Raw genomic sequence first — 24244 nt, forward strand, 5'->3', positions numbered from 1 at the left:
TTAAAATTGTGAAGACTCTCCCCTTTAAGTGACGGGGAAAACCGTGGTGACACGGCACCGTGATGACATCATCCCGGCGGCCACTCCGCACCGCCCCCAACTTCCGCCCATCAGGTGTTTCCACCACCGCGAATCAGCCCTGCTCCTGTGGCTCCTCCTGACTCTCGGGCCCCTTTATCTGGGCCTGGAGCTCCTTGACGTTCAGAAGAATGGGAGGTGATCTTATCGAAACGCATAAGATTATGAGGGGGCTTGACAAGGTGGATGCAGAGAGGATGTTTCCACTGATGGGGAAGACTAGAACTAGGGGGCATAATCTTAGAATAAGGGGCCGCCCATTTAAAACAGAGATGAGGAGAAATTTCTTCTCTCAGAGGGTTGTAAATCTATGGAATTCGCTGCCTCAGAGAGCTGTGGAAGCTGGGACATTGAATAAATTTAAGACAGAAATAGACAGTTTCTTAAACGATAAGGGGATAAGGGGTTATGGGGAGCGGGCAGGGAAGTGGAGCTGAGCCCATGATCAGATCAGCCATGATCTTATTGAATGGCGGAGCAGGCTCGAGGGGTCGTATAGCCTTCTCCTGTTCCTATTTCTTATGTTCTTATGTCCGCATTTTGTGTAATCTGCAAACTTTCAAATTATGCCATTTATACCCAACTCTATATCATTAATATATATTACAATGAACAATGGCCTTAATACTGACCCCGTGGAGCACACCATTGTATACTTCCCTCCCATCTGAATAACCAGCGTTAACCACTCCTCTCTGCTTTCTGTGTTTTAGGCAATTTCGTATCCACGTAGCCACCGTCCCTTTAATCCCCCGGGCTTCAATTCTAGCTTTTATGTTTACCATCTACAGCTGTGTTAATTCCAGAATCACTTTGTCTCCCCCGACTGTCCTCTAATTTTTTTCTGAAGCTATTCATATTCATCCCAATGTGCCTCTTTACATTTCTTCCTGCAGGATTTGCTGAGCTGGTTTTTGTTCCTTTTTTCACTTCATATTCTTTGGTTGATCTGATTTGGGTCATGGGTATTTCGTCTATGCTTCCTAATCCTCGGAATGCATTTATCTTGCCTCCTCAACAACCTGCCTTTAAAGGTGCTGTATTCCATTTGCTCTCCGGGCTGAGTTATTATTAAACAATAGGCCATAGTCGATTTCATCCCACGTGCCCTTGATTTCCTTTGAGAATCCTGCTGAATGACTATACTGAGGCGACAATCATTTTAGAAGCGGACAATAATGAGGTGCAATTCAATCCTCAGGCAAAGAAAGTTTTTTCTACACACCAATATATATTTTTTATAGATTCATTTTTTTTCCACTGGAGAAATCAGCGGGGACAAATTGTATACCATTTTGGGGTTACCACTACCAAAAGGAAGTGAGGCGCTCAGTCAAGTAATCCACTTCCTGTCTGGAGCATCCACTTCCTGTCAGGGTGGATGCCTCGGGAACGGGTCGTAGCACTACTGTGTAGGGGGCCTTTCCCCTGAATTAAAGCAAAGGGCCCAAGCTGCATGCTGTGCAGCAAAGAAAGGGTCCTATGGGGACCACTGGGAAGCGAGGATGATATACCAACAGCCCAGCATGCACTTAGAGTGCCCGGCTGACTGATCATGGCACGGACCCTACATTCAAAGCATCAACGGGGCACAGAAAAAAAATCACCACATTTTTTTTTAAAACAGCAACATACCTCCCCTTTAACTTTTGCCTGCCCGGTCAGTATGCATCCCTTGAAACTGTCGTGGTCATCGCCCGGTGCAGCTTCAGGAGGCGAAACCCAATTTAGGGTCTGGGGTGATAACGGGGCGCTGCGCATGGTGATGACATCAGCATCGCCGGCGCAGCAGAGCGGAGCAGTACGGGTTACCGCCACCTCTAATCTCCCACTGAATTTAGCAGGGGTCATTAGCAGCACCGCGCCTGGTCGCAAAGTCATTTGCGTCCCGTTAACGGGAGGCACAAATAACCCGAATTTCTACGCCTAGCTGTTTTCAGAATTTTCTTCAACAGCACCAGTCCTATTTAAATATGTGTCTCCCAAAAAACAATAAATATATGACCTGCATTATTGCTTACATCTGCCATCTCAAATGCACGTTTTTTTTTAAACTAATCTCTGCAGTTGTGATTCTTTCAACATTTCTGGATTCTGTGCAGCATGTACATTGGTAATTCTGCCATGTGTCTGCCCATTTCACCACTATGTCCGTGTCCTACTGAATTCTGTTACTATCAGGCTCACTGTTTACTACATTTATGAATTGTGTACAGCTGCAAACTTTGCAATTATGCCAAGTCCAGGTCATTAATATATATGAAAAAGAGCAGTGGTCCTAATCTTCTTAGGCAATCCTTCGGAGTCAAGGATGACTTGCTTCCACATTATAACTGAGTTCTCAGGTGACTGAAGAGTCCAATGCGGGACCTACAATCTCTGTCACAGGTGGGGCAGACAGTGGTTTAAGGAACGGGTGGGTGGGGTGCTTGGGTTGTCATGCACTCTTTCCGCTGTTTGCATTTCGCTTCCGCTTGCTCCCGGCGAAGAGACTCGAAGTGTTCGGCACCTTCCCGGATGCTTCTCCTCCACTTTGAGCAGTCTTGGGCCAGGGATTCCCAGGTGTCGGTGGGGTTATTGCACTTTTTCAAGGAGGCTTTGAGGGTGTCCTTGAAGCAGTTCCTCTGCCCACCTGGGGCTCGCTTGCCGTGTCAGAACTCTGAGTAGAGTGCTTGTTTTGGGAGTGTAGTATTGGGCATGCAGATGATGTGGCCCGTCCATTGCAGCTCATTGAGCATGGTCAATGCTTCGATGCTGGGGATGTGACCTGAGCGAGAACACGGACTTTGGTGCGCCTATCCTGCCAATAGATTTGCAGGATCTTGTGGAGGCAGCATTAGTGGTACTTCTCCAGTACTTTGAGGTGCCTGCTGTATATAGTTCATGTCTCTGAAGCATATAGGACGGCAGGTATCATTATTGCTCTGTAGACCATGAGCTTGGTGCCGGGCTTGAGGTCCTATAGGCTTCAAACATCCTCTTCCTCAGGTGACCGAAGGCTGCACTGGCACTGAAGGTGATGTTGGACTTCGTCATCAACATCTGCCCTTGTTGACAGTAGGCTCCCAAGGTATGGAAAATGGTTCACATTGTCCAAGGCCTCATCATGGATTTTGATAATCGGGGGCAGTCCTGTGTGGCGGGGGCAGGTTGGTAGAGGACCTTTGTCTTATGGATGTTTAGTATAAGGCCCATGCTCTCATAGGCTTCGGTGAAGGTGTTGACAGTGGTTTGGAGTTCGACTTCCGAGTGTGCGTAAATGCAAGCATCGCCTGCATACTGTAGTGCAATGAGAGAGGATGGGACGACTTCGACCTGGACTGTAGGAGATGGAGATTGAACAATTTCCCATTTGTTCTGTAGATTAGCTCCACTCCAGCAGGGAGCTTATTGAGGGTGAGATGGAGCTTTGCATCGAGGAAGATCGAGAAGAGCGTTGGAGTGATTACACAGTCTTGCTTGACCTTGATCCGTACGTGAATTGGGTCTGTGGTGGATCCATTGGTCAGGATCATGGCCTGCATGTCATTGTGGAACAGGCGGAGGATGGTGACAAACTTTTGAGGGCAGCCGAATTTGAGGAGGACGCACTATAATCCCTCATGGTTGACAATGTCGAAGGCCTTTGTGAGGTCAAAGAAGGCCATGTACAGAGGTTGGTGCTGCTCCCTGCATCTTTCTTGAATTTGACACACGGTGAAGATCATGTCTATTCATGCATTGACTTTCCCTGTGGCAGACAGCAGGGAAACTCCTCTGTAATTACTGCAATCGGACTTGTCACCTTTCTTGAACATGGTCACAAATACAGCGTCTCTGAGATCCTCTGCCATGCTCTCCTCCTTCCAAATATGAGAAATAAGTTCATGGATTCGCGCCAATAGTGCTTCTCCGTCCTCGTCCAGGCTAATATCCCCAGCTTTGAAGCACTGACCACACTCGATCAGCTCCGCTGGGCAGGTCACATAGTTTGCATGCCAAACACGGGACTCCCAAAGCAAGTGCTCTACTTGGAGCTCCTTCACAGCAAATGAGTCAAAGGTGGGCAGCGGAAACGTTACAAGGACACCCTCAAAGCCTCCCTAATAAAATGCGACATCCCCACTGACACCTGGGAGTCCCTGGCCAAAGACCGCCCTAAGTGGAGGAAGTGTAGCCGGGAGGGCGCTGAGCACCTCGAGTCTCAACGCCAAGATCATGCAGAAACCAAGCGCAGACAGCTGAAAGACCGTGCGGCGAACCAGTCCCACCCACCCCCTTCCCTCAACGACTATCTGTCCCACCTGTGGCAACGTCTGTGGCTCTCGTATTGGACTGTTCAGCCACCAAAGAACTCACTTCAGGAGTGGAAGCAAGTTTTCCTCGATTCCGAGGGACTGCCTATGATGATGAGGCTTCTCCGCCATGCTTTAGTGCTTCGGCAGGGATTCCATCTGCTCCTGAGGCCTTGTTCTTCTTCAGTTGATGGATGGCCTTTTCTAACTGGGGCTGGGGTTGTGCTTAAATGGTGGCGGGTAGCATGCTGCGAGGTGGAGTCGAGGACACTCACGTCGAAGACAGAGTCTCGGTTAAGAAAATCCTCGAAATGCTCCTTCCAGCGGGCACTGACTGCCTCTCCGTCCTTGATGAGTACCTCTCCGTTCTTGGCCAGCAGTGGGGTAGTGCCTTGGGTGCTTGGGCCGTGGGTGGTCTTGACTGCACTGAAGAATCCACTCTCGCCATGGTTGTCGGCTAATTGCTAGATCTCCTGCACTTTCTCCACCCACCATCTGTTCTTTAGGTCACAATTTTTTTGTTTTGACCTTTGCCTTCAGACCTTTGTAGAGCTGCTTTCTTGCTCTCGAGTTGTGTTGCTGGTTCCAGTCCAAGAATGCCTGGCGCTTGCAATTTATTAGCTCCTGGATCTCCTGATCATTTTCATCGAACCTGTCTTGGTGTTTCCTGGTCGAGTAACCAAGATTCTCTTTACAGGTGCTATTTATGTAGGCCTTGAGGGCAGACCAGGCGCTGTGGATATTCTGCATCTCTGGATCAGCGGGAGTCATCAGATTGGATGTGAGGCGCAGACTGAATAGTCCCTCCTTGGCAGGGTCTTTGAGTGCTCCAGCGTTGATTTTCCTGTGGCATCGTTTCTGTTGCCGCCGCTGTTTTCGGGGCTACATCCGGAGCGGGTTAGACGTTGGTCCGTCCAGCAATCGTCATCTCTTGTCATGATGGGGGTGATGTGGACGGCTTTGCGATCCCTTGCTCGGACAAAGACATAGACTAGCAGATGCCACTGCTTGGAATGAGGATGTTGCCATGAGGCCTTGTACTTGTCCCTCTGATGGAACAAGGTGTAGGTTATGACAAGGTCATGTTCTAAGCATTTCGTTAGGAGGAGGTTACCATTGAAGTTGGTTTTCGCTACCTCCTCTCTGCTGATCACATCTCCCCAGAGGTCTGTGTCCTTTCCAACTCTGACGTTAAAGTTGCCAAGGAGGATCAGCTTGTCGCCCGCTGGGACTCAGTAGTCCTAATCCCTGGGGAACACCACTGTATACTTTCCTTCAATCTGAAAAGCAACCATTCAATACTACTCTCTGCTTTCTGTCCCTTAGCCAATTTTGTTCCATGCTGCCACTGTCCCTTTAATCCCATGGGCTTTAGTTTTGCTAATATGTCTTTGCATCAGGATCATGACAGGGTGCTACTGGGGACATGTCACGCATCTTGCAGTCGGTGGTTCACAAGTGCGCCAAGGAGCTGACGAGTGCACAATTGGTTAGGGCCGACCAGTGTATCCCTTTCCTGATTGATGACAACAGTAAAAATGACAGAACCTTGGGGTTGGCTTCCCTTGAGTGCAGGATGCTATTGACTACACTCATGTTGCCAATAGGACTCCACAAGACCAGCCAGGAGATTTCACTCGACTAACGTGCAGCATGTCTGTGATCAGAATGAAAGGATTGTGCAAGTCTGTGCCAGGTTCCCAGACAGCCGTCATGATTCATTCATTCTGCAGCTGTTGAACATCACCCAGATTGGCTGCTTGCGAACAATGGCTACCTTCTTTTAACATCGTCTCACAACACCCCTACACAACCCCACCACGCTTAAGCAGCTCAGGTACAACGAGAGCCATGGCATCACAAGGAGGATTATCAAGCTCAATATCGGGCACCCGAAGGAAAGGTTGCGGTGCTCTGATAGGTCCGGGAGCTCACTGCAGTATGAACCGCAGAGAGTCTCTCACATTATTGTGGCATGCTGTGACCTGCACAGTATCACTATCCAAAGAGGATTGCAGCTGAATGAGGCAGATGGGCAAGACATCTCTTCAAAAGACAAGGTTTAGTTGGGCGAAAGTGAGGGAGAAATCGTGGAATGAGGGCCACCACAATGCTTTGCAATCAAAGATGCAAGGGTGAATTAGTTCCTCAACACTTCGGGTGAACTGCTCAACCCCCTGCCCAAAAAACTGAAACCAAGTCGCTTTACACGAGCAGTACTGGTAACCTCAGTCACATTGTATAACATTGCAACTGATTACTGATTTGCTAGAATACACACTTATCTGAGATTTCTCTGCCATGCACCTGATTTTGTGATGCTAATCTGATGTGTGGCAGCAGGAAATGGGGCACCGAGCCATCTTGATGGGATCCCCATCTGCTTTTGCACCAATTCCATTTTCAATTGTTATCTCTGGTGACCGGTGTGGACTGCAAATATGTTGGTTATAATGTGATGACATAATGAGGATGATATTCTTGTGGTTTATGCTGGGGTTTATGCCTGGGAAATGTTTATTCCCTGGTTGCAAAGCACAAGAAATAGGGTTGGAGACATTATATAGTCCTGAAATCCCACTCCTCTGCTTCCCGCGGGCGCTCGACAGAAAAAAGTAAAAAAGATGCACACCTAAAAGATGTATGCCCACCAGCGATCCTGGTCCTGAGGCCTCCTCTCCCTGCACATGGGAGCACGTGCACGTCGGGACAGACGTATGCTGGAGCTGGAGTCATATGGCACTGGGCAGCCAATCAAGGTAAAGTATTTTCTCATTCATAATAATGGGAACTCAGTAAGTAGGAATTCTCATTATTATGATTGAGAAACACCTCCCCAAACACCCAGACACAAATAAAAAATAGAAAAAATACATCACATATTTAAGATTAATTTAAATTAAAGTTAATAAATGTCTTAGAAAAAAAAATATTTTTCCGATTTTTTAAAAAAGTTTTTTAATTATGGTTTAAAATAAACTTACCTTAATGGGCAGGGTTTTTAACATTAAAATGTGCTTTATAAATGTTATTTTTATCGATTTTGTATGTTTTAAAACTCTTACACTGGTAAAAGTAGGCTATGCGTCTGCTTTTACCAGGAGCAAGAGTTTTCAGGACATTTAGTGGGCAAGAGATGAATAAATACCGCAATCATGCCCATGCAAATGTCCTGTCTGTGGGGATATGGAAGATTGGAAAAGCCGGTTTTCGATGCATGCGCATTGTGCGCTGAAAACTGGCTTTTGCGATGCCTTCCCGGGTCTGTACACACACCGGGAATTTCAGGCCGCAATTTCAGGGCCATTATATTGCTCCGGGACTTTTGGGGCCACTGGGGTTGTGCCTACAACAGGTACAAGTGAAGGGTGGCCATTTAAATCAGGCAGAAGGAAACATTCCCTGCGCTCCTATCCTAATATTCCTCACTAGTTGCTGAAATGGCATTCAGATGCAGGAGCACCTCAACAACTGGAGTTGAGCCTTATGTCGGCATGATCTAAGGTCAGATGATCTATCCACGCAGCACCCCCGACCCCGCCCCCGCCAAATGGCGAGCTCACGATCAGAGATTTTCACAATGCCAACAGCTCACAATGAATATTGTAACTAGATTGATCCTGGAAATTAGAGTGGGATCAGCCCACTTCCTGTCAGGGTGGCACAAATCTCATTCTGCTGTACTTCAGTCGGGATTTTGAAAATCTGGACCAGCGTATATAATCTTTTGCAAATAACCTTTGATTTTGACTTTTCTTATTTATATAAAGTAAATATGCCAAGCAGAACGGAGCTAGTGATACAACAGAAAGGGCAATAGCAATAATAATAAAATTATTGATTTCAATACCATGGGCCCCGCTTAGCACCTCGACGGGACGCAAAAATGATTATTTTGGGGGCGTGAAATGAGACACACAAGAATTTGCGCCCGGGCGGTACCTTCGCCAATGGTTTTGTGACAGTATTAAACTTACCGCCATGCTGCTGTTTTGACAGTTGGGATGATGTAACTTGTAAATCGCTGCGCTAGCGCCCCGGGCAGAATTTTCGAGCATTTCGCCCGATTTAGTGTCTGTCCGCGAACCCGCCCAGAAAAATCAGACAGACCCAGTGTGCACCAGGCACTAACAGTGCCATGTTGAAAGCGGTGAAGAAAGTCACAGTTGTGAGTGATTAAAAGGATTGGGAGAGGAACGCTGAGTTACTGAATACTTTCGATTGTGGATGTCATGTATCTTACATTATTATATATAACTGTATCCTAACATGCTATACATGACTGTAATAAGATATGACCTGTAACCACCAGCATATCTTACCACCAGGGATGCACTTGCAAGAGACAGGTATATAAGGACAGGTCTCAGGCAAGTGCAGCATTCCAGAGCTGTGAAATAAAGGTGCAGGTTCAGAGTGACCTTGACTTCACTACATGCCTCGTGTGAGTCTGTACTGAGGGGACAGGACTTTACAGTGAAGTTTATGAGAGTTTCTAGTTTGTTTTATAAAGGACATTTAAGGATATTTTAAAAGATGGGGCCATGCTACGTTGGGAGCCAGTATTCCTGGCTGCTATTGCCATATGGCTTCAAGCTGGAAGCAGGCTTATTGTTGATCATTTGCAACAGAATCAAAGAGATTGCAGACATATGGGGAGGAGGCCTTACCCTTCCACGAGTTTACAGGGAACATTGCTCACACCTCCAGCTCTCTGAGGCACAGTGCGTTAGAAGGCTGTGCTTCCGAAAAGAAGTGCGGACAGCTCAAACAGGCAGCGGCAACAGGACTGCACTGCCTGTCGAGGTGAAGGTGACTGTGGCACTTGCCATCTATGACTCCGGCTCCTTCAAGGCTTCAACGGGGACACATGCTCCATCTCGCAGTATGCAGCACATACGCAGGATGAACTTTATAAACTTCCCAATGATCAGGGAGACCCAAAATGAGAGGGCTAAAGATTTTGGATGATTTGCTGGCTTCCCCAAAGTTCAGGGTGTCTTTGTACGCACAACACCCTGCGAGCACCTTTACAGAATGCAGAGGGTTACCGAAACCGAAAGGAATTCCACTCCCTGAACATACAGATTGTCTGCGACCATAGTCAGTGCATCATGGCAGTCAATACCCAATATCCAGGGAGCATCCATGACGCTTTCATCTTGTGTGAGAGCAGTGTCTCAGGCTTGTTCCAGCATCAACCACAAGGCCAGAGCTGGGTGCTGGGGGACAAAGGGTACGGCCTCAACACCTGGCTCATGATCCCCCTCTGGAACCATCAGACAGAAGCTGAGTATCACTATAATGAGAGCTATGCAGCCACACGGAACATTGTCGAACAGACAATTGGAGTGCTCAATCAGTGCTTCTGCTGCCTGGACCACTCTGGAGGCTGCCTGCAATACTCCCCTCAGCAGGTCTCTGAGTTCATTGTGGTGTGCTGCATGCTACGTAACTTAGCCATCATGAGGGGACAGAAATTGCCAATGGGGATTGCAGGATGACCTCAGGAGAAAGAGGAGTAGGAGGAGAAAGACGAGGAAGAGGAACCTGGAGAGGAACCCATGCCACCACCACCACCACCACCACAACTACAGGGGAGACATCGCTGAAAAAGCCTTACATCAGCAGTTCATAATTGAATGCTTTGCTTGAAGAGTGAATGACACGTTTGAGCATTGCCTGGTCACTCTATCCCACCATGTTGACTATTCCCCCTCTTATTCTGCAAATGAGAAATTACACAGAAATGGTTAAGGTAAAGAAAAAATGTATTGAACATTGTAACATTGTAAACTTGCACGCCACTGGTCCCAGGAGCCTCAGGTTCATTGAACCCCGAGAACATCACATCGTCCTCAGTGGAGCAGGGGTCGAATGATGCTGCGCCAGTGTTGGCTCATCGGTACCTTCTTCTTCCCCCTCCTCCAGATGATGGCCTGACGTGGAGGGGTCCCTTGAGAATTGCGGTGCCTGTGTCTGATCATCTGAAAATAGAAAGCAACAGACGAGTGGTTAGCAGCAGGGGAGAGGGCAGGTTGACATGTGGAAGGTCACATAGCACAGGCTCATTTGAAGGACCACCGCTACTCCATTATATCTAGTCCAGAGACACTGCAGGACATTGCCCCAACCTAGTCCAGGGACTGTGCAGGACTTAACCTCAATATCCAAGCAGGGGTCAGCACCCCCAGTGGCAACTGCCCGACCTGTGACGCCGATGAAGCCTGCCACTCTATCCTCGATGTCGGTGAGTGGCAGGGTCTGCACCTGCTCATGGCGCTTATGAGACTTCTTTGTCTGCAAAGATGAAAATGGAAATGGTTACAAAAGGGTCCATCTGTTCTTGTGACACAGATAGCCACCAAAGCACTTATGCTATACTGTCTGAATGTAATAGAGTCCTCTGTTTAATGGCCTTGGAAGTTGCACATGATTCATCAGAAGGACATCGAAGTGGGGAGATCTCAGAAAACAATCTTAATAATATGTAAAGATCATTCATGGCAAATAGGGTACCGAATTAAGCCTACCTATGCATCATGCATTTTAGGAGGCAACTAACAGAGTGTTGAAAGGCACCAACAGCATGAGAACAAATAATGTGCCAGATTTATGCTTGAAGTAATGAAGTAGTGCATGAATGAAAACGATACTCACTCTGACAACTCTGGTGAGATTGTTAAATTCCTTTCAGCACTGTGTGCCAGTCCTGACCACAGTGCCTGAGGCAGAGACCTCCTCAGCTATTTCTCTCCAAATCCTCTTAAATTTGGATGGCAGTGGTCTAGAACCATCCCGAAGATGCAACTCCTGCCATCTCCATTCCACAGCCCTCACTCGAGCTTCATTAGCCTTGAGGCTAAATCTCCTGGCACGCTGTCTGCAATCGTCCTCCTCCATCAGCAAATTCAAAATCTGAAATAGCTGATTCAGCCCTGCTTGTACTGCACATGTGTGTGCAGGAAGTGACCGTGCCCTGCATTACCGTTTGTGACAGGAGACCAGAAGGTGGAAGCTCGGGGGAGAAAAAAGCGCATGCGCAAACCGGCAGATTGCGCCAATACCGGAACTTTTGGCTCTGGCGCGCGGAGTCTGTGGTGTAATGCCAGAGTTAACGCTAACGCTCCCCGTGAACTTTCGTTCGCCGAAAGTTGCACGCTCTGGTGCCAATGTTATCCGAGTGCTACATTTTTCACTCCGCCACGAATTGCGCCCGGTAACAGGCAAAAACTCAAAAAGCCGAAAATCCAACCCCTTATTACTACTAACAGCACATGAGGTATTAATAACTTAGGTTCATATAGAAAGCAGCCAACTAGTCTGATACACATTCAGCATAGAACCCAGACAGGTTGCCCGAATGGGCATCAATGGGAAATTGTACATGTGATGTGGTAGGAACATAGGAACAGAAGTAGGCCAATTAACCCCTCGAGCCTGTTCAGCCATTCAATGAGATCACGGCTGATCTGAGACCTAACTCTATATATCCACATTTAAGAACATAAGAACATAAGAACATAAGAATTAGGAACAGGAGTAGGCCATCTAACCCCTCGAGCCTGCTCCACCATTCAATAAGATCATGGCTGATCTGGCCATGAAATCAGCTCCACTTACCCGCCCTCTCCCCGTAACCCTTAATTCCCTTATTGGTTAAAAATCTATCTATCCGTGACTTGAATACATTCAATGAGCTAGCCTCAACTGCTTCCTTGGGCAGAGAATTCCACAGATTCACAACCCTCTGGGAGATGAAATTCCTTCTCAACTCGGTTTTAAATTGGCTCCCCCGTATTTTGAGGCTGTGCCCCCTAGCTCCAGTCTCCCCTACCAGTGGAAACAACCTCTCTGCCTCCATCTTGTCTATCCCTTTCATTATTTTAAATGTTTCTATCAGATCACCCCTCATCCTTCTGAACTCCAACGAGTAAAGACCCAGTCTACTCAATTTGCCAGATATCGTTTAATAACTTTGGTTAACAAAATTCTATCAATCTCAGGTTTAAAAATAACAATTGACCCAGCATCAAATACTGTTTGCAGAAAAGAGTTCCAAACTTCTTCCACCGTTTGAACAGAAGTGTTTCCTAACTTCACTCCTTTTAGACTATGTCCCCTAGTCTTAGAATCCCCAAACAGCAGAAATAGTTTTCTCTATCTACCCTATCAGTATCAGCTTAATATCTTGAAAACTACGATCAAATCACCCCTTAACCTTCTAAATTCCAGCATGTGCAACCATAGTTTCTGTAATCTCTCCTTGTAATTTAACCCTTGGAGTCCATTCTGATAAATCTACGCTGCACTCCCTCTGTAATATATGCATCCATGAGTATGCTCACAAGTTGTTGTAAAGCTGTTGATTGTGAATGACTTAGCCACTGTGTGATGTTCAGAAGACTCAATAAAACCCCAGTCAGTTGGGTCTAGGTCATCCATGATGAGGTATGCAGTTATAAGCCTAGTGGATGAACTTGTTGGAGTGAAACCCCAATGCTGCACGAGGTAGGAAAAGCCATAACACAGCTCAAGAACAACAAGGGTACAGGAGCGGAGGGAATCCCTGCTGAGGCACCAAAGTATGGCGGAGAGGCGCTGTTGGCGTGGATAAATGACCTCATCTCTCTCATCTGGAGGGAGGAGAGCATTCCGGGAGATCTCAGAGATCCAGTGATCATGACCATCTTTAAAAAAGGGGACAAGTCCGACTGCTCCAAATACAGAGGAATCTCCCTGCTATCAGCTACTGGGAAAGTTGTCGCTAGAGTCCTCCTCAACCATCTTCTTCCTGTGGCCAAGGAGCTCCCCCCGGAGTCACAGTGCGGATTTCGTCACCGACGGGGCACAACAGACATGATCTTTGCAGCACGACAGCTGCAAGAAAACTGCAGGGAGTAGCGCCAGCCCTTATACATGGCCTTCTTCGACCTTAAAAAGGCCTTTGACACTATCAATCACGAGGGCCTATGGAGCGTCCTCCTCCTTTTTGGATGCCCCCAAAAGTTCGTCAACATCCTCTGCCTGCTCCACGACGACATGCAGGCCGTGATCCTTCCCAACGGATCCATTACAGACCCAATCCACATCCGGACCGGGGTCAAACAGGCTGCGTCATCGTCCCAACCCTCTTCTCAATCTTCCTCACTGCCATGCTCCACCTCACAGTCAACAAGCTCCCCACTGGAGTGGAACTACACTACAGAACCAGTGAGAAGCTGTTCAACCTTCGTCATCTCCAGGCCAGGTCCAAGACCATTCCAACCTCTGTCGTCGAGCTACAGTACACGGACGATGCCTGTGTCTGCGCACATTCAGAGGCTGACCTTCAGGACATAGTCGACGTATTTACTGAGGCGTACGAAAGCATGGCCCTTACGCTAAACAAAGGTCCTCCACCAGCCTGTCCTCACCACACAGCACTGCCCCCCAGTCATCATGATCCATGGTGTGGCCCTGGACAACATGGACCATTTCCCGTACCTCGGGAGCCACTTATCAACAAAAGCAGACATTGATGAGGAGATTCAACATCGCCAGCGCAACCTTCGGCCGCCTGAGGAAAAGAGTGTTCGAAGACCAGGCTCTCAAATCTACCACCAAGCTCATAGTTTACAGGGCTGTAGTAATACCCACCCTCCTGTATGGTTCAGAGACATGGACCATGTACTGTAGACACCACAAGTCGTTAGAGAAATACCACCAACGATGTCTCCGCAAGATCCTACAAATCCCCTGGGAGGACAGACGCACCAACATTAGTGTTCTCGACCAGGCCAACATCCCCAGCATTGAAGCACTGACCACACTTGATCAGCTCCGCTGGGCAGGCCACATTGTCAGCATGCCAGACACGATACTCTCAAAGCAAGCGCTCTACGCGGAACTCTTTCATGGCAAACAAGCCAAAGGTGGACAGAGGAAACATTACAAGGACACCCTCAAAGCTTCCCTGATAAAGAGCGACATCCCCACTGAGACCTGGGAGTCCCTGGCCAAAGACGGCACTAAGTGGGGGAAGTGCATCCGGGAGGGCGCTGAGCACCTTGAGTCTCATCGCCGAGTGCATGCAGAAAACAAGTGCAGGCAGCGGAAAGAACGTGCGGCAAACCTGTCCCACCCTCCCTTACCCTCAACAACTGTCTGTCCCACCTGTGGCAGGGACTGTAGCTCTCGTATTGGACTGTTCAGCCAAATAAGGTTTCATTCTAAGAGTGGAAATAAGTCTTCCTCGATTCTGATGATGATGATGACGATGGGATGAACTGGTAATGAGTAGTGTGATTGTTAAACCTTTGTTAATGAACCCTAGTCTTAATAGCAATGTGGTGCTATGAATTCTTAAGCAAAGAACCCATGAAGCAAATACATTACACCCACCAAGGCCAATATATCCTTCCTAAGGTGTACTGCCCAGAACTGAACATAGTAATGGTTCTCTGTTGGATCTCTGATTCTCATTATCATTTAACTAGATATTGAACAGGTAAAGGCACACTCTGGATTGTAGGGGACATAATATACGCTTATGAAAGTGGTCAGTGACACTGAATCTGAATATGAAACACCAGTTTTATCCCTTTTAGCACTACTTTGTAACTGAAATTTTTAAGAATGTTTCTTGCATGGATTAGCCTCCAGGTTGCTTTGATCAATTAATGCTGTGATAATTAGCTGTCAGGAGAAACCTTTGCTGTTTTCTGCTGATTGATATGAAGATGACTAGAGTGCACTGTGTGCACCTGCTGAGCTATTTCAAAAGGGAGCAATCATGATGCAGAAGAATTATCAACAGCCACACAATGAATACCCTGGGACAGAGGCCATGCCATGTATAAAGAATTGGGGTGGAGAGAATGCTGGCAGTTAGCTGTGCAAATAATAGAACTGCCCAAACATGTCCTGGTATTTACTTCCACTCAGTCGATCACCATAGTTACTAATCAAAAGCGGTCGAATTAGTGAGGTACCCAACTTAGGATGAGGGAGAGGGTTAGGTTAGGTTTAGGGTTAGAGTTATCACTGCATTTAGGATTAGGGTTAGGCTTAGGGTTTGCATTCGTTTTAATGTTAGGGTTAGGTTTAGGTTTAGGGTTAGGGTTAGGGTTACCACTGCATTTAGGGTTAGGGTTAGGGTTAGGGTTAGGTTAGAGATAAGGTTAGGGTTACCACTGCATTTAGGGTTAGGGTTAGGGGTAGGTTCAGGACTAGTGGTTAGGGTTAAGGTTAGAGTTAGGTTTTGGGTTACCACCGCATTTATTGTTAGGGCTAGTGTTAGAGTTAGGGCTAGGGCTAGTGCTAGCCATCCTGGCTTTCCAAAGTGCTGTGTAATTGGAGCAGAGCACCAGCTGACAGCAATAGTGGGTGGGAACACACTCTCTTCTGCTCTTTCACCACAGTGCTATTTAAATAGCAACTCTCCCTCCTGACTTTAATCCCTAATGGTAGTTTTATATATTCATCAAATACACAACTTTTATATGTGTAACTATAGTTACATGGTCAAATCAAAAGTATATATTGGTTTATTTTAATAGAGATTAAGATATGGTTAATTCTAATGTTCCTGAACATTTGTTTGTGACACCCTTGCACTGTTTTTGTCCCATTTGTATTTGAGCAAAAGTTCCCTTCTAATGTGGAAGGTGAAGAACTGTTAAAATAAAAAAGGACAATTAATGCACTCGGAGACATGGGGCTAGAACCTCCACTTTTTTTGCCTGCTTAACGCCCACTTAATGCCCATTTTACCGCTGAAATGATGTATAACGCCATATATCGCCCATTTGGACACAAAATGGAAACTGACGGGCATTTTTCGGAAACTTATTGCCGAGCGTTACTTTCCCCATGTGCGTAACGCCGAGAAAAAATAGTATCGCCCGTCCACTTTTCTGGGGCAGAATCAGCAGAACGGGCAAATTCAACGCCCATAATATCGCCCAGCATTACTTTCCGCATGGAATTAACGCCAAGATTCAATATTAACACCCAGCCACTATTTTTTGTCCGAAAGAGCATATTTACCCAAACTAGCAGCCATGGAGATCGGCCATCATCAATTTCACCACCTCGCACACATTTTGCTCACAATATTGCTCGCTCAAAAAAACACCCACAAAAAGTGGAACTAACCGGAACTACTCACAGCGTTATGGATGCCATGTTGCCGATCACATGTCGCGTCCTTTAAAAGTCTGCTGTGCTTCAATCTCGGCAGAGTACGGATGTATTCTGCAGGTCGTTAGAGTTGATGTGAACATTTCTAAAAACATATTGACCACACTGTGACCGATTGGAATTGAAGAGGTGTGTTCGTCGGGACCTTCTTTGTTTGTGAGCAATCGGTGGAAAACAGAGAGCTACTGCAATGGGGCCTGTCCTTTTTCACGCTCTCTTGGTGATCAAATACATGCAGCAGACTCGGCATCACCGAAGGAACGCTGCACTGCATTATGTACCCAATGTATGAAGTGACAGACAGATGAGGAGGACCAGACGTTACACCCCCCGCAAGTACAAGGAGAAGCATTCTTACCTCGACTTACCCGACCTGCCTTCGGAGTCTGCGCTTCCACAAAGAGGTTATCACTGAGGTATGCCAGCTGATAAGGGGAGATCTGCAGCCTGCCAGCACCATCAGAACTGCACTGTCCGTTGAGGTCAAAGTCACCGCAGCACTGTTGTTCTATGCCTTGGGTTCTTTTCAGGCCACAGCTGGTGACATTTGTGGACTTTCTCAGCATGTCACAATTCATTGCATTAGACAGGTCACTGAAGCCCTGAAAGCACGCAGGAGGGACTTGATCAGTTTCCCTATGACCAGGGAGGCACAAAGTGAGAGGGCTCTAAGATTCTCCAGAATTGCAAACTTCCCCAAGGTGCAGAGAGCAATAGACAGTACGCACATCGCGATGCGAGCACCTTTTCAGGATGCTGAGGTTTTCAGGAACCGCAAGGAATTCCACTCCCTGAATGTCCAACTGGTTGTCGACCACCAGCAAATTATACTGGCAGTGAATGCTCAATTTCCAGGCAGCATCCATGATGCTCACATCCTGTGTGAGAGCACTGTATCGGACTTGTTTAACAATGAGCCACAAGATAAATGCTGGATGCTTGGGGACAAAGGATATGACCTCACCACCTCGCTGATGACCCCACTGCATGACACCCACACCGAGGCCGATAGGCGAAACAACGAGAGCCACAGAGCAACTCGCAATATCGTGGAGAAAACCATTGGAGTGCTAAAGCAGCACTTTAGATGCCTAGGCTCAGGAGGCGACCTCCAATACCACCCTGAGCAGGTAGCTCAATTCGTGGTGGTGTGCTCCATGCTGCACAACTTGGCTATCAGGAGGGGACAAGAATTGCCTGATGAGCCTGACAGTCTACCTCACCAGAGAGAGGAAGAGGAGGACGAGGAGGCAGATGTTGACATCGGCCCAGACAATCAGGCTGACGCTGAAGCCATGCCCCCACCCCACCGTAGACCGCATGAAAGGGCCCGTGGTGGCATGATAGTGCAAGAGCCTTACGTCAGGAGCTCAGCAATGATCGCTTTGCCTGAAAGAACGTTGGTGTTATTTACAAGGCTGACATACTGCTGGATGTGCAGGTGATACATCAATGGTGGGCATCACATTGGTGACAGTTAAAGTTTAAGTAGATTGAACTTAAGTGTGATTATACCCTTTGATGTTAAGGAATCACCAGCGTGTAATGGTGCAGCTATCTGAGCCAATGTGCTGCAAGGTTTTGTTAAATAAAAAACATTTAAATCGAACATTAGTCTGAAATCATCAGTATTTCTGTACAAACCAATCCTTTCCCCCCCCACCCCAGCTTCTCCTCCCCACCTCTACCCCTTCCACCCTGACTCCAAGCCGCCTGGCCGAGGAGGTCCTCAGGCGATGCTTCATTGGGATGGGGGGGGGGGCAGTGGGGGGAACGGCCAAAGCGCTGCTTGGACGGATACAGGAAAGGACGGTCCTGAGGTGGGAGCATGCTCTGAGCCAGAAGCAAGATGTTGCTGCTAGCTCTCATGTGTGGTTGGCAATGAGGGTGCGTCACCTTGAGGTGCAGTGCGGTGCTCCGGAACCACTGGGAGCCCTCTACCACCTGTGTTCCTGGCTACCAGCTCCTGGGCCTCCTCCATCCCTTCCATTTTATATGTTATTTGTTGGACAAAAACTCGGTGCCAACTATGTTCTTGGTGCTTTGTAGGCTTTTTGCTGCTGGTGAATCTCCGTCGTTCCTCCCACAACAGCCAGACAAGCACACACCACAGCCACACATGCTTTCAGTGCCTCTGCGCTCCCTCTCTCTCTGTCTCCTCTTCTGCGCATGTCATGATGACTCTTGACCTCCTGAATCGCGGGAATCAAGCATTGCCATGTCATTGCTAAAGATGGCCACACTTTACGGAAGAAGGTCAGAAAAATTTAACGCTACCGCCCATTTGATATCGCTCACGGTAACGCCCATTTTCAAAAATGTAAACTCGGTGTTTTGAGAATGGGCAAGAAGCCGGCGATCTGAAAATCCTTTTTTAACGCCCACGCTGCAAATAACACCCATTTTTGGGCAATAAGCTCAAAAGTGGAGGTTCTAGCCCATGGTCTCAGAATAAGAGGCTGCCCATTTAAAACTGAGATGAGGAGGAATTTCTTCTCTCAGAGGATTGTAAATCTGTGGAATTCTCTGCCACGGAGAGCTGTGGAGGCTGAGTCATTGAATATATTTAAGACAGAGATAGACAGATTTTTGAGCGATAAGGGAATAAAGGGTTATGGGGAGCGGGCAGTGGAGTGGAACTGAGTCCATGACCGTATTAAATGGCGGAACAGGTTTGAGGGGCCAGGTGGCCTTCTCCTGCTCCTAATATGTTCTTATGTTCATAAAAGCAGAAAGCATCCCGAACAGTTCTGTGTGCGATGCAAGTATTTATTACTAAATGAATCTTCCTATTTCATAAAATCATAGAATCTTACAGAAGCCTTTCGGCCTATTGTGCCTGTGCCGGCTCTTTGAGAGAGCTATCCAATTTTAGTCCCACACCCCAGCTTTTTCCCCATAACTTTGCCAATGAGTCCTCTTCAAGTACATATTCAATTGCCTTTTGTAAGTTCCTATGGAATATAATTCCACCACCCTTACAGGTAGTCCATTTCAGACCTTAACAACCCTCTGTGTAAAAAGATTTCTCCTTCACATTGATGTTTTTATTTTAACAGGGGATTTCAAGATTGTCCAACAAATCCTGTACAATATCCCAGGTATGCTGCTGCTTTTTGACTTATTGTGCTTATTAGAAAGTTGCTAAATGCCTAAATAAGTACACTTTAATAGAACATTGCTTTGAACTCTTAAACCTCTCATTTAAATAAATTAAAGTTAGTTAAGGAAAATATTAAAATAACTAGTTATTTTCCAGAATGGTAGTATTTGCACTGTGACATTCAGACTGAATAAATATATTTAACATTTTCTGAACACTAATATGTAAAATTGCTATTTGAGAAATAAAAGATGATCAGGCATTGTCTTATAAACTCCTGGGCAAGAGTCAGAGTACTCAGTTCACTTAATTCAAATAAAGCGCTCATTGTGCTGCACTGTCAGAGGTGCCACATGAACATATGAACAATGACAGACAAGAAAGGACCCTCTGGTCCATCCAGCCTGTTCCACACAATTGACATTCCTTCAAAATATATATACTTCCCACCCCACTTGAAAACCATGTGATTTCCTGGACAAGGCGAAAAACCAGATTAAAAAACGCAGGCTAATCTGGGGGAAAACAAATCTGGGAAATTCCTCTCCAACAACCGTAGTCAATCGAAACTAGTCCAGGAAATCACTCTGGCCCCGATAATTCCTTGCAGTTCCTGGCGGTACCTACCTTTTGTAAGGCAATCTCCACCCCAACCAGAAACAGGACTAGCTCTCACTTGAAGGAATTCAGCGAATCATCGTCCACCCCATGAATCGGCAGTGTTCCAGAGGCCCACTATTCTCTGGGAAATGAACCACCTCCCGACATTTAACCTAGACCTGGCCTTATACTATTTCAAATCGTGACCCCTGTACCTTCCTAACCTGTTTAATTGGAGCAACCTCTCAATTCAAACATAGTCTATTCCCTTCATCATCTTATAAACCTTAATCAGATCATCCCTAAGTCTACACTTCTCTAACGTATAGAATCCCAGCTCCTTTAGCCTATCTTGATAACTAAGATGCATTAGACTGGGAATTAGTCTAGTGGCTCTCATCTACACCCTTTCCAAAGCCTCAATATCACGCGCCATGTGAGGAGACCAAAACTGAACACAGTATTCCAACTGAGTCCTGACAAAGGCCTTGTACAAGGAAAAATAGTATGCTTTGTCTTATAATCAATTGTCCTACAAATGGATCCCAACTCCTTATTCATTCTAGCTATCACATCACGGCATTGCTCATGAATCTTTAGAGATCTATGCTCTAGAACACCCAGATCTCTTTCTTTCTCCGCCTTCTTTAATGCTTTTCTCTGAAGGGTGTATGAATATTGAGCCTGCCCATGTGCATAATACTGCACTTTTCCAAATGAAACTTCATTTGACAGTGACAAGCCCAACCTCCCATCACATCTAGATTTGTCTGAAGGTGTCGCACATCGTATATAGTCCTAACACTTGCACAGAGCTTAGTATCCTCTGCAAATTTGCAGATTGTGCCCCCAACACCTACATCTAGATGATTAATAAAGTAGTAAAAATCGACGGTCCCAACACAGATCCCTCCAGGATACCATTGGTGACCAGTCTTCAAACATATCCATCTATAACTACTTTCTGCCTACCTCTTTCCAGCCAATTCTCAATCCAGCTCAATATATTATCACTAATACTTGAGGCTTCGATCTTGTAGAGGAGCATCTTGCACAATACCTTGTCAAAAGCTTTTTGGAAGTCTAAGTAGACAATGTCTACTCAGCTTCCCTCATCCACCATCTTGGTGACTTAATCAAAAAATATAATCAAATTTGTAAGACATAACCTCCTTTTTTTGAAGCCATGTTGGGTGTCTCTAATATGTCCCTCTCTATCCAAGTAATCATATATTGCATCTCTAATGATTCCCTCAAACATCTTTCCCATTACTGAAACGAAATTAATGGGCCTCTCGTTACTGGGTCCATCTTGTCTCCTTTTTTAAAGATGGCGACGATATTAGCCTCCTTCCAGTCTACGGGAACCATCCCAGAGTGCAGTGAATTATTACAAATACAGGCAAGGGGCTCACACAACATGTGTCCCATCTTCCCGAGGACTCTCGGGCGGATATTATCAGGCCCGGCTGTTCTATCTATTTTCAGGTTCTTAATTCTAACTAAAACAATATGTTCATCTATGCTATTATTAGTTTAATTATTAACATCATCATTAAATTCTAACAGTCGAGCATCAAATTTGTATGACATGACCTCCTTTTTTTGCAGTCATGTTGGGTGTCCCAAATATGTCCCTCTCTATCTAAGTAATCATATATTGCATCCCTAATGATTCCCTCAAACAGTCGAATGCAAAGTACTCATTTAATATTTCCGCCATACCCAATGAGTCTTTCAGATGAGATGTTAAACCGAGGTCCCGCCTGCTTTCTCAGGTGGACATAAAAGATTCCCATTGTCCTGGCCAAAATTTATCCCTCAGGCAACATCACTAAAACAGATTATCTGGTTATTTATCTCATTGCTGTTTGTGGAACCTTGCAGTGTGCAAATTGGCTGCTGGGTTTCCTTACATTACAGCAGTGACTACACTTCAAAAGTATTTCATTGGTTGTAAAGTGCTTTAAAGAAAAGAAAGAAAGCAAAACTTGCATTTATACAACACGTTTCACAACCACTGGACATCCTAATGCACTTTACAGCCAATGAAGGACTTTTGGAGTGAGTCACTGTGTAATGTAGGAAACACAGCAGCCAATTTGCACACAGCAAGCTCCCACAAACAACAATGTGATAATGACCAGATAATCTGTTTTTGTTATGTTGATTGAGGGCTAAATATTGGCCAGGACACCAGGGATAACTCCCCTGCTCTTCGAAATAGTGCCATGGAACCTTCTACATCCACCTGAGAGGGCGAACAGTTTAACGTCTCATCTGAAAGACAGCACCTCCTCAGCTCCCTCCACACTAGATTTTTGTGCTCAAGCTCCTGGAGTGGGACTTAAACCAACAACCTTCTGACTCAGAAGCGAGAGTGCTGCCAACTGAGCCACAACTGATACTTTGTGGGATGTCCTGAGATTGTGAAAGGGACAAACGTTCTTTCTTTTCTACCACTGTGCCCTGTTAAATCATTTAGAATCTTCACTTGCCAGGTATAAGAGAACTGTTTTGTTCCTGAATAATGATTTGTGACATCCATGTACTGATTGTTTTTTGTCCCTATTTACACTTAGTCAGAGTCCAACGGAAATGGCGACCTAAATCAGAAACTCGCTTCTATTGTAGAAGATGAAGAGGAGGTGGAAGAAGTGGATGAGACTACCCCATTGTCATGTGTTTCTACCAACTTTACGTCCCACAATCGATCTTTGAATTTTAACAAGACTACAAACCTCAACAGTTCCCTAGGAACTAATCAACAGCTCCTCTTAGGTCCTATCGGCTTCAGATCTCCCATCAGAGGCTGCAGTGTAATGATCAGAGGCAGACAAGATAACGAGGCTGTTAATACAAGGAGTGGAAAAGACAAAAATCTAAAACTGCACCTCTCACCACTAAATACATATGCTCCTCCTGATCTCAGTCCAAGGTACAACGTATTCAATATATTTCAGTTACAACTATTGGATATTTCTGCGATTTTTATTATTTTCTTTATATTTTCTTATAAGTGCTTGCCAAAATTAGGGATTTCAATGCAAGGAATGGAACATTTTTCCAACCTGGACACCTACTGCATCAAGCTATTTAAGGTTGGAAATTACTGGTGCGATATTACTGGATGAACACTTAATATGTTTGTCTGACTATTTTAACAGAGCTGTTAATCTATTTATTTTAAATCAGTTAATCACTATATTAAATAATGGACAGAGGAATGCCATGTGAACGTATGTGCCCTGAAATTCTGGCCTCCCCGAGTCCGTACGGAATGTATATGGACCTGGGAAAGCATCGCAAAAGCCTTTTTTCGGTGCCAGTGTGCATGCGCCGAAAACCGGCTTTTCCGATCTGTAAAGTTTCTGGTTTGACAGATCGCACGCATCTCAGGGAGAAGGACATTCCCACAGCAGAGATTGGGCTATTTCCCATCTCTTGCCCTGTGAATGTCCTTAAAACTCTTCGTAAAAGCAGACGCATAGTCTACTTTTACCAGCGTAAGAGTTTCAAAACATATCAAAAACATAAAAATGGGCATAAAATCACAAGCAAAGCACCTGTTGTATATGAGGCCGTGCCAGCAGGTTCAAATCTCACAAAATGTATCCTTTAGTGTCTGTTTGCAGTATACTTTTCATCAAAGTGATTGTAGATTTATTTTAAAACATGTCTTATAAGTTTACTATTGGAGTCCATAAACTGGAATAATAGCTATAAAGTAGATACAAATAGTGTGTTATTATATTTTACTCCACTGTATTTTCCCCCTTTAAGGGCCCAAGTTTGCCCCACCCCCCCCCCCCCCACCCTGCTTAGAACGGCGCACCTCCATGAGGTGTGCCAACTTTGTAGAAGAAATACCGCGCCTAAAACCTACCTTGGCATTCTCCCCGCTGCTGGAACGTTGCAGGCCCTTGGCATAGCGCAGCACAAGCTGTGAAGGGCATAGCCAAGTCCCGGCGCTGAAAACAGTGACGGGACCTCTGCACGTGCACAC

At 46.0% G+C, this 24244-nt stretch overlaps 1 protein-coding gene across 1 annotated transcript in view; it reads left to right on the forward strand.

The window, feature by feature from the left end:
• kcnh8 (potassium voltage-gated channel, subfamily H (eag-related), member 8) overlaps positions 1–24244 on the forward strand; it is a 655874-nt gene that overhangs the window by 535439 nt on the left and 96191 nt on the right. Inside the window, exons 12-13 of the mRNA XM_070880041.1 lie at positions 19595–19636; positions 22821–23176. Of these exons, the coding sequence (XP_070736142.1) occupies positions 19595–19636; positions 22821–23176 (398 nt within the window). The remainder of the gene's footprint in view (positions 1–19594; positions 19637–22820; positions 23177–24244) is intronic.

The sequence above is a fragment of the Pristiophorus japonicus genome, chromosome 5 (assembly GCF_044704955.1).
Source record: "Pristiophorus japonicus isolate sPriJap1 chromosome 5, sPriJap1.hap1, whole genome shotgun sequence".
Classification (NCBI taxonomy): Eukaryota; Metazoa; Chordata; class Chondrichthyes; family Pristiophoridae; genus Pristiophorus; species Pristiophorus japonicus.